Source organism: Episyrphus balteatus, chromosome 1, assembly GCF_945859705.1.
Source record: "Episyrphus balteatus chromosome 1, idEpiBalt1.1, whole genome shotgun sequence".
NCBI classification, from domain to species: Eukaryota; Metazoa; Arthropoda; class Insecta; order Diptera; family Syrphidae; genus Episyrphus; species Episyrphus balteatus.
In genome coordinates, this window is record NC_079134.1 from 31313289 (window position 1) to 31325491 (window position 12203).

Genomic DNA, 12203 nt, shown 5'->3' on the forward strand with positions numbered 1-12203 from the left:
ACTAAATCGATTTTCAGAAAAATGGTACTTTTGATGCGCTTTTTCTCGACAACGCCCCAAATAAATGCAGGCAGACTAAGGTATTCGTCATCACCATGACCCACGCTTCCTCTGACATTCATATGAATCGGTTACCTCTCACGCAAGAAATCTGCTCCCGGCTCTCGGTCTATAAAGTCCGTTTCAAAATTATATTTCGTGTTACAAATAGCCAAATTCGTCTTGCTTGATCATTTTCTTTAATTTGATTGTAATTTCTGATTTCTAGTTTTTCAAACATTATAAATATGAGCTCCTATTTATGTTTCAAGTTTTGAGTAAGTCACTTTTATTTTTCAAGTTGTGAGTAAGTCAGTTATATTCTTCCAGTAGAACCTCTTGTGGTTCTATTTGAATGGTTCCTCTTTGTTTTATTAGATTTATCTAACACGGCCCACCTGACACTGGTGTAGTTCTCTGCACCTCCAATCCTGTCTTCTTATCTGAAAACTAATTAGTTATTTATTACAAATGTGGTGAGACCGCAGCCAACACCTGGCTCTAACACTAACGGTATGGAGACCACAAAATTTGGTGAGCTGACCTCAGTTATCACCGAATCTTACCATAAACAGAAATACCAAACGTTGAATTATCAAAACTCCAACCTTTCCTTTTGTAAAATTTGTAAGGATCATCATGTTTATTTAGTTTCAAGGATCATCACGTTTTTTTAGTTTCTGTGATATTTTTTACCGACTTCCAAAAAGGAGGATGTATTCAATTCGTCTGTATTTTTTTTTTTTTTTTTTTATGTTTGTTACAGCATAACTTTGGACAGAGTGAATCAATTTTGATAATTCTTTTTGTATTGGAAAGCTAGTGGCTTCAATGTGGTCCCATTTCAATTTCGTTCAGTTTAAGCCATAGGAACTATTAAAAAAAAAAAAAAAAAAATATTTAATAATCGATTAAGGTTTTTAAAAGCATAATCTTCAACTTCAATTCAAAGATTTGCTTACCCTTTCGAGATGAATTGCCAACATGCTAAAGAAGATAGAATATATAATTTAATATAAAGTTCTTCATAAACCATTCGGCCATTCTGTTAATATTCTTATTTGATCGTTTCCATATTTTTTTTAATTAAAAATATTTTCATTCAAATTTTGTTTTTATTTAAATGCAGAAAATGAATTTTTTAAAGTACTACAAACGAAAGAAAATGTTGTAGTTTGTCAGCATCTAAATGATATTCGATAAAAGAAATGGATCAAATTGCATGGTTTTCAATGATGCATTCCATTTTTCATTTGGCTTTGTTAAACTTTGTAGTCACACAGTTTTAGGTTCTTATCACACAAATAACACCAGCTTTGCAAAACTAGCCTTACGTGGAAACCATGAATGTTAAACAATTAATGCATAAATCGTTTAATGAAAATAATAGAGCTCATCATAAAAAAAAGAAAAAAAAAATTTAATTTTTGTTTCAAGATTGATTTTCCAACATACCTATTGATATAAGCATCAAGGTTCTTAAATTCTAGTTCTTCCATTACAATGTTGCATTTCTTTTTTATTTTATCATGATGACTTATTATTTCAACTGCGCACTTATAAACAAAAATTCAACAAAGATCAAGCTAATTTTCTAGTAGAAACGAGTTCAGATCTAGTAATTCAATTCTCATTGTAAACTTTAGTTTTTATTTTTAAATAATCAACTGCAATGTGTTACTGACGTTTAAGTTCATAATATTATAATTAAGAATAAGGGCATCATAATTTATGATTTTTTTTGAAAAATTAAACTATTCTATAACTCCCTCAATGCCAATTCTGATCTGTAGTGCAATGACACCTTTCTTATAATTTGAGTTAAATGACTTATATTAGTGACTTTAACTTTTTGTTATCATTCAGTTGTCATTTAAAAACTGAATGTATTTGTAAATTTGGGGTGGCATTAATAGTCACAAGATAAATCTTTCAAGAAAATATTACATTTAATGAGCTTTTTCTAGAGAAAAAAAATTTGCTGTTCTTAAGTTCTCGAAAGTAATTTTCTTTAAATAAACTTGCACTTGGTTGTAACATCGTGATAATTTATATCTTTCAATTTTCTATTTAAATCTAAACGATCTTTCATAATATTGTTGAAATCATAATAAAATCGTACATGAAGATTGAAGGTTCATCAATTGAAGACCAAATTGAAAAATTTTGCAATTTTAATGAAAACCAACAAATTTAGAACCGCTATGAACACCTAAATAAAAACTTCTTCTTCACAAAAGTTATCGCATAAATTTCTTAGCAGCAATCCCTGCATAAGAATCTTAATATGTATCTCAATTTGAGTCTTCAATATCTCTTCCAAAATGTTGTCATATCAATATCTGATATCAGAGGATTCTAACTCCCAACGTCTTAACCAGCATTTGTTACGAATCGATAAAAAATATCTACCATTTTTACCCAATATCTTCTCATTGGAAAAACCCAGCCAAAATTTAAAAACTTTAGTTCACTCACCTAATAACCCATTATGCCAGTTCGTTATTTTCATGAACGAAATAGGTAAGTGCACATGACCATCTGATCTTTGGTACTGAAAGGCTTCATTTAACCCAATCAAATTCTTGTTAAATTCAATTTTTTTTTAATTCAATCAAAAATTTATGTATGTACATAGTTCCTTTAGTTCTTAAAAATTTTCCCAAATGCTTCTTATTATTAGTAGTTTTTTTTATTTATACATTCTTTCGTCAGATAATACTAAAATGGTAAGGCCAGTAAAAATTCAAAAAAAAAAAATATTTAACATTTATTTATACTTGATTGCATTGTATTTTATCCCACTTTTGATGTTAGAAACGATTAATAAAAATCTTGATAAAGTCCGTTTCAAAATTATATTTCATCTTACAAAAAGCCAAATTCGTCTAACTTTATCCTTTTCTTTAGTTTGATTGTAATTTCTGATTTCTAGTTTTTAAAACATTATAAATATGAGCTCCTATTTATGTTTCAAGTTTTGAGTAAGTCAGTTATATTCTTCCAGTAGAACCTCTTGTGGTTCTATTTGAATGGTTCCTCTTTGTTTTAATAGACGTATCTAACAGTACAGTTAGTTTCAATCCTAAAAAAATAACTTTCTGTCTAGGGAATCATCCAAAACTTTTAACTTACGAGTTTGAAAATAATCGCTCCATTATTTAGGCCGCAGTTCAAGACCAGGGTGAAATATTCTCTAATATGACGAATTGACGACCTCAGTCGTCATCAAACACTGATAACTTACATAACTTAACAATGATTAAATAAAACAAATTTTAAAATATAATATAGAAGTTCTTATCACAACATATTTATTTAATAAATTTACGAGAATTGATCGAAACGTAAATACACAAAAAATTATAAAAATAATTAATCTTTCCAAGTTAGTGATAAAATAATAATGATCGGTGAAGTTTTTCTTCCAAACACCATTATTCTAAGCACATGAGCACAATCCAGACCGTACATCTACTCGCGGAATCGGTTGTTGTCTAGTTGAAGTTTTCTTGACTTTTTTCACTGCCTCAATAACTTCTTGTTGAAACTCTATCACTTGATTGTCATCAAATTTGTCCAATGTTGGAACTAAGCCATGAAAAAAAGATGTATGCCTGTTAAAGAATCCAGAGCATTGTTCATTGTTTTTTGGCCTTCCATTTTTGCTGAAAAAGAAGATACACATTTTATAAAATATTAATTTATGAAATTTGAACTAATTTATTTAATATTTATTAAGGGAATTACACCCAATCACATCGGAAAAATTGTGACTACTGGTTTCTTTGCCAAAATGCATTTTCAACAATTCAGAATTTCAAAATTCTATATTTTCCAAAAAAAAAAATATAACAAAAATTGCTTTGATAATGCAAATGGTGATACTGCCTGTGTAATAAATTTACATTGCTATAAAGCAAGCAAAAATTTTAAAATTCATATTAAGTATCTAACTTTTTGTAGAAAATAAACTTTTCTCCTTTTGAGAAAATTAAAAAATAAGATAAATACAAAAATTTAAGAAAACCTATTTTGAAAGAGGGAAAAAACGACATTTTTTAGGTTTTTATAAAAAAGTTAATTTTTACTTTGAGCATTTATAGACATTGAACTAGTGAAAGAGAAAAGACGATAGATACGTTGTCCTTTCAAATGATGATCACAAAATTTGAATTGAAATAATATGGTCTTTACAAAAATAATCTACTGCTTTTTGGTCTTTTTTAATTAATTTACTTTAAAATAGTTGTTTTTTTTTTTTATTAATTGTTTTTTCTTAAATTTTTCAATATATTTAATTTTTTTGAATCTTTTAAAAGGATGCTTATTGATAAGAAAATTAAATTTTCTACAAAGTTACTTAGTAAAAAGAGTCGAATTTTATATCGTAAAAAAATTTGTCATATCTTTATAATTTATGCAACACTTTTTTTTTGGTAAAAATTTCAAGAAACCGATTAGGTACACTAGTACCTAGTGAAAGAGAAAAGACGATAGATACGTTGTCCTTTAAAATGATGATCACAAAATTTGAATTGAAGTAATATGGTCTTTACAAAAATAATCTACTGCTTTTTGGTCTTTTTTAATTAATTTACTTTAAAATAGTTGTTTTTTTTTTTATTAATTGTTTTTTCTTAAATTTTTCAATATATTTAATTTTTTTGAATCTTTTAAAAGGATGCTTATTGATAAGAAATTAAATTTTCTACAAAGTTACTTAGTAAAAAGAGTCGAATTTTATATCGTAAAAAAATTTGTCATATCTTTATAATTTATGCAACACTTTTTTTTTGGTAAAAATTTCAAGAAACCGATTAGGTACACTAGTACCTAATCGGTTTTTTGAAATTTTTACATTAAAGAAATAGCTAATCAAAAATCAACTTTTAGGCAGCTCCCTATAAACCCTTTCTTAAATATTACAACTTTTAAAACAACTTCGATTTTTGTTGGAGCTTAATATTTTTTTAACATCTTAATGCTTTGAACCCTTCAAGTACGACCCTATGTTCAAAGCTTTGGTCCTCGTACCTCAAAAATAGCTGATTTTACAAATGTATACCTAATATAATTAGTTCAAAAATCACAAACTACATACATACAAGCAGATCTTAAATTCGAAATCACTCTTTACTCACAATTTTCGTCGAATTGACAGTTGTAGAACCATTTAGCTGGGTTTTTATTCCAAGTAGCAAGGCCAACAAAATTTATTTTCATGGGATTTTTATCCAAATATGTAATAAGGGGTTCTGCATAACCAGGTACATTGATAATTAGTTTACCATCTGAAAATAAAATCACATAGTTAAATTCAAACATTTTTACATAATTTAAGCACTTTTACCATTTCTTTAAATGATTTCAACTAATAATGGATCAAACGGCGATAACAAGCTGGGAGACGAATTTTCTGCGACTACTACAGCAGATCCTCGTTTAGAACGAAGCTCCGATTTAGAATTTCGATCAATACCAAGAACTTTTAAGTAATAAACAAGTTAAATTTGCTTTTTAAATGTAACGATGATTCAGAAAGAAATCTTAAATATATTACCAATTTCATAATGCGGACCATCATAATTAGTATTTTCTGAAAGCAATATGTTTGCATCTGTTGAAGCCATTACATATAATTCCACATGTAATCGTTCGTTGTCTTTTTTCAAATTGTTTTTCATATCTCTTGGAAGAAATCTTGGTAAATGTGTTCTCTTTCTCTTAACAATAACACATCGCAAGAAGATTCCAATTTTAATTGACTTATATGACTTTTATGACTTATACTTGCACTAAAAAACTGACAGAGAATAACAATAAATACAATAAATTGATAATTAAGGTTCATCTTTATAACCGCGGTCTTGGCTAAAATGCGACTGATCTTATGGCTACTTTCAAACTGGACTAACTGAATTTTCGCAAGACCTTCCTACGAATATGAAATTTGATTTCATGTTCTATTTATAAGTAAAACAGGTCAAGTTGCGATATTAATAAACATACACTGAACCAAATCCTTACGTAAACACAACGACAAAATTCGTTAAGGCAACGAATATTTAATTTATTTTCAGCCGATGAAAAATTTAATTGGCTCAACGAAATGGCTTTCATACTTTAACGAAGAAATTCATCAATTAACGAAAACTGTCGTATTTTAATGAAATTTTTCATAAAATTTTTTTAACGAGAATTAATGAATTTTTACATCACTTTACGAAATTTTTCATCAATCAACGTAAAATTTTCGTAAGCTAACGAATTTTTTCGTAAATTTTATGAACATTTTAATTACCTAAATTACGAAAAAATATTCGTTAGCTAACGAAACTTTTCGTTGTATTAATTATTCTTTTAGTAGATTATACTTACTTTATTTTCGTAATCCTACGAATTTTTTCGTAAGATTACGAAATTTTTCGTTCATTTTTCTTCCCTAAAATTTGGAATTAAAACCTGAAATTCAAAAAAAAGTGGAGCGGATCGAACATTTTTTTATCATTTAAAACAAAAACATTTGCTATTTTGAACTTGATTTTTTTATTTTTAATAATGGGAGGGGATATTAAATACATGGAATAAACAATTTAATTAAATATATTCCTTCAAGTATTTGTTGTCCTCTCCTATGCCAATCAGGAATGGTTATTGTCCTTTAATTTTAATTAAGTACCCATCCATAAAGTAGCTTAGGATGACATCTTTAGAATCTGAAAGAAAAAAGAAATAGAAAAAAAAAACAAAAAGTTAGAATACTTAAAAAAAAACAAAAATATTTTTCATAAAATATTCATAAATTATAGTTAATCAAATGGTACTTACTTTCCAATATCTCATGGTTTAACTCCTCTTAACACCACTTATTTTTCTTACTTCTTGGCCTTTTTATTGATTTTTAACTACTTATGTATTAGTCCTTTCTTAAAAATGAAACTAGTACGACTTTTATTGTGGGAAAAATATAAATTAAAAATCCCACATTTATTATCTCCGTTTCTGAAAGACTAACACATGACCTGCACGTCTGAAGGACGTAACAAGACTTTAATAAAAATTACAATTCAAACAAGAAATTCAAAGTGGTTGACTTCAGTGCTGAATTAGGTGTTGACTTCAGTGCTGAACTGCTGACATGAATGGCCAGTGTTGCCATTCGAAACAGTCCCGGCTAAAAACATCGTTTTTACATAGTGGCCTCCGGGCCAATAGGCAGGATGCATATCTTCTGCACCGGTCTCTTTAATTTTCTAGTGGCTGTTTGGACGATGACGTTTCGGACCAACCCGTCCCGGCCTGGGAGGAGTTCGCATATCCGAGCCATGCCCCAGCTGGCTGGAGGGAAATTCTCACTTTTGAGAACGACCAGTTGACCAACCTTCAAGTTCTCCTTCACCTTTCTCCATTTTTTCCGCTCCTGCAGAGTGGTCAAATATTCTGACTGCCACCTGGTCCAGAAATGATTAACCATTTGTTGTCCCTCTTTCCAGAGTTTAGCTCCCACTGTATCTGGTCTTTCGTCTAATCTGAAAGGAAGAGGTAAAATTAGTGGTTCACCTACCAGGAAATGTCCCGGCGTTAGCGCCTGAACGTCCATTGGGTCGTCACTAAGCGGATGAAGCGGCCTGGAATTGAGGATGGCTTCGATCTGCGTTAATAACGTTGCAAACTCCTCATAAGGCAATATCTTTTGCCCAAGTATTCTCCTTAAATGACACTTCATCGATTTAACCGCAGCCTCATATATACCTTCTTGGTGTGGTGCGGCTGGGGTCATGAAGTGCCATTCAGTTCCTTTGCTATGCAAATGCTCCAATGCTTCTTTATCTGAAAAGACTTTTAAAGCTTTATTTAGTTCTTTAGATGCGCCAACGAAAGCAGTTCCGTTGTCGCTAAACATTTTCTCGCATCTCCCTCTCCTAGCAATAAACCGTTCAAAACAAGCAATGAAGGCTATTGTTGATAGATCTCCTACGATCTCAATATGAACTGCTCTAGTTCTTAGGCAGACGAATATTGAAACCCAACATTTTCTCCTTTTTCTCCCTCCTACTCCACTGGATACCTTTAATTCAAAAGGAACAGCATAATCTACTCCGGTAGCTAAAAATGGTTTCCCAACCTGGACTCTCTCTGATGGTAATTCTCCCATCAGTTGTCCCTCCATTCGTGCATTTAATCGCACACAAACAACACATTTATGAATGTGATTTCTTAATCCATCCCTTAACTTTGGTATCCAGTACCTTTGTCTTATAAATTGCACCATTACTTGAATGTCTCCATGCTTCATCTCCCGGTGAGCATTATCCATTAGTAATTCAGCTAACCTTGAACCGTTAGCAATAATCACTGGATGTTTCATTTCATAATCTACCTCTGACCTACCTAGCCTACCACCAACCCGAAGCAACCCATGCTCATCTATGATTGGTTTCAACCCTTCTATTGGACTCTTGTCCGGTAACTGCTTTCCAGCTCTCAGTGCAGTAATCTCCTTGTTGTTGTTACATTTAACAGATACTCCATAGCTTCCGCTTTTTCTCTTAGAGTAGGAGGTGCAACTGCCTGTTGCTTCCCTATTCTCTTAGGTCTCCGATTTATTTTCCCCTTTGATTGCTTCAGCCTTCTTCTCCATTTAATCCAATTCTCTATAAACCTGCCGGCATAACTGAGAATATTTATTGCTTTTTCCAATGTTCCTGTATATTTCAACAATGGAACACAGTTCATAGATCTTTTAAGTCTTATTTGTATTGGTTCCTTGAAGAACGTCACAGAAAATATCTTCATCTCCTTCTCCACCTCCTGGTGAACTTCCTCCATTGTTCTACTCTTCGGCCATTGGGTTTGTTCCCTAGTTATCCAACTAGGACCGTGTAGCCATAAATTACTGTTGACCAAATCCTTTGGTAGAACTCCTCTTGAAAGTAGATCAGCTGGGTTCTCCTTGCCATCAATGTGACGCCAGCATCTAAGATCTGTATTGGTTTGGATCGAAGAAACTCGGTTTGCAACATATGTTCTAAGATCTCTTGTCTCCTTCCTTATCCAGTAATATGCCGGGCTAGAGTCAAGCCATAGCACATACTCAGCATTCCATTGACTCAATGACTCCTTTCACCAATCTTGAAAGTAACTCCGCTGCTGATAACTCCAAACGAGGTATAGTCACCATCTTCAATGGCGCTACTCGAGTTTTTGATGTAAGTAATTTACTAGTCACCATACCATTAATATATTCAACCCTTACATACAATACCGCCCCTAACGCAGACTCACTGCTGTCTGAGAACCCATGAATTTGTATTTTTGAATTGCTACCTGTTCCCAAACACCTATCTATTCGGAAGTTTTCCAAATAAAAAATTGAATTCCAAAATTCAATCCATCTATTCTCCAAATCTATGGATGGTCTGTCATCCCAATCGATTTTTGATTTCCATAACTCCTGGATCATGATCTTACCAATAATTGTTACCGGTGATATGTATCCATTTGGGTCGTATAGCTGCGCTACATGACTTACTATTCTCCTTTTTGTTATAACTCCTTCAAATTTAGGATTTTTTACCATAAAAGTGAACTTGTCTTCTTCTATCAACCATTTTAAACCTAAAATAGTTGTGCCTTCCCCCTCTGAAAACAACAAAGTTTTTTCAGACTCCGACTCCATTGCTCCAACAACCGCCTGGCTGTTTGATTTCCATTTACGCAATTCAAATTTTGCTGTTTTTAGTACAGTATCAATTTCTTTAGCTAATTTGATTGCTGATTTCTCCGTATGTGACCCTGTCACACAATCATCCATATAGAAATCCTCTTCTATTGCTTTAGCAGCAATTGGAAATTCTCCTTTTGCCATCCTGGCAGTCTCTAATACTGATCTAACAGCAACATATGGTGATTCTGTTAAGCCAAATGTGACTACTGTGAGCCAATACTCCTGCAATCTTTTGAAGGGATTCTCCCTCCAAAATATCCTTTGCAAATTCCATTGCTCCCTAGCCAGCCCTACCTGATTAAACATTTTGCTAATATCTGCCTATACACAAGAAACGTTTTAAAGCGATCTCCCTAGAACTTCCTAGTCCTTTAATCTCGCTTTTTAACTGAATTTTTCAATGAATCTTCCTGACTCGTCCCGTTTATTTGTCTCCGTGAAATGGTTCTCTACCATAATCTCCTTTTTTCTCCATTGTGAAAATGAATTAACTTGGTCTTCCTGCCCAAGTTTCTCCAACAGTCTATCTTACTGAACTCCCTCCTGGTATTGCACGAAAGAGACTGACCTGTCAATTCGTCTACCAATTATGATTGTGTTCCATGAACAATAATCCCTAACTGTGTCTCTTTAAAAGACATTCCCCCTATATTTCTCTGAATGGCAAAGAAAAATAAAATACCACATCGAAAAGTAACTGAATTGGATTTGGTTTCCAAAATCTGGGTCTTCCCATTGAATCTCCGTATGATACAGGTTCCCAATTGCTTTCTTTGGGTAAAACCCAAACAATCTTCTCCAAATTCTCCTTTCCCTTGGCATTGTACCATGGAAGTGTTCTAAAATTAACTTTTTTATTTTTCTCCAAAGGCACATTGTTGACACCGACTGCCTTCCTGGCATTGGCCAATGTTCTTAATTTGTACTCCTGTACTATCTTTTGGATTTTTATATTATATACTTACGGCATCAAACTAATCTTCCCCCCTGTCCCTATTTCAAAAATAATAATAAATAAAAAGTAAAAATTAAAAACAAAAAAAAAAATTTGTAGTACAGTGTACATTTAAAGATTTTATTAAAATGAATTCTCCAAAGCTCCTGCTTGTTTATCTAGAAACTCCAGCATTTCTCCTATTTTAGGGAACTCACTTGCCCTTTGCAACTCCCATTGCATTTTTGTCTCCGGATCTAGTCGGTCATGAAGGCCTATCACGAACTACAGATCCCAGTTCTCCACTGGTAAATCAAGAGCTTTCAATTGACGGATGGTCTCGTGGGTGACGTTGGACATCTGCTGAAGCTCATTTGCTCCTGGTCTCTCCTGAAGCACCGGCAACCTATAAAATTGGTTGAGGTACTCCTTGCTGATGTGGTACGGCTTGTCGTACAGCTGAACCAGCCTCTCCCATGACTCCTTATAGCTATCTGGATGCAGATGGCTCTCTCCTAAGGCTTTTGCTGCCTTTCCAGTCAACGACTTTTTTAAGTACGAATACTTGTAAGCCGTCGAGATGTCGTTATTCTCGTGGATGGCTGCTCTGAATCGGTCTCTAAAACCGATCCATTTGAGGAGCGACCCGTCGCACAGTGTGGGATTTCGCGAATTTAGCGGAATTTAATTCGAAAAATGACTTGTCTTGTTTGATGCCAAAACCGGTTTTTCTTAAAGCTAATAGATCGTAGATAGTGATAACAAAAGCATTGGTAGGTGGGGATCATGTAAACAAAAAAAAAATTGCTTCGAAGTTGCAGTTGGCGATTTTTTTTCTGTTTATTTGGTGAAAGAGATTACTTTGCTCTTAATTTTTTCTCGTGCGTTTGGTGTGCGTTTTAATAAAAGTTTTATTTTTTTTATATTTTCTAAATATCAAGGTATAATTATGTAAGTAATTTTTTATTTCACAGGGTGTTTTACATTTTTGTTTTGGTGATTGAAGTTAAAAAAATGTGTTTTTTTTCGATTTTTGTACCTTTGTTAGAGCAAAACTTTAGTTATTCCGCGTTATTCCGCTTAGAGACAATATTCAATGCAAAGCTTGATTTATTATCTATCAAGAATCACTAAAATTTGACACCCCAATTTTGTTATGATATATTTTTTTTTTTTTTTTCTAAATGACCATCAAAAAAAAAATGATGGCATACCGTAAAAATCGAATAACTTTTTGGTATTTTGTTAGAAGAAGAATGTTATAGAATTAGAAACTTTTTTTATTTCACAGGGTGTTCAAAAAATTTGTGAATTTGATTTTAAAACAGTTCCAATAAAAATACAGGGTGTTCAAATTCAAAGTTAACAGTAAGAAAAGAAAAGAATTAAGTTATTTTAAAAATTAAAAACGAAAACTATAAATTAATAAAAAAAAAGTATAACATCTGATAAAGGGTGTTCCAATTATAATAATAAAAATAAATTAATTTAAAAAAAAAC

At 32.1% G+C, this 12203-nt stretch overlaps 2 protein-coding genes across 7 annotated transcripts in view; one reads left to right on the forward strand and one right to left on the reverse strand.

The window, feature by feature from the left end:
- LOC129907830 (CUGBP Elav-like family member 2) overlaps positions 1 to 12203 on the forward strand; it is a 473931-nt gene that overhangs the window by 57354 nt on the left and 404374 nt on the right. The gene's annotated exons all lie outside the window — the stretch shown is intronic.
- Positions 3482 to 8410, reverse strand: LOC129912558 (uncharacterized). The gene is made up of 3 exons (XM_055990892.1): positions 7399 to 8410; positions 5184 to 5333; positions 3482 to 3630 (listed from the first exon to the last, which is right to left on the reverse strand). The coding sequence occupies exons 1-3, from the start codon at positions 8408 to 8410 to the stop codon at positions 3482 to 3484; spliced, it is 1311 nt and encodes a 436-aa protein (XP_055846867.1).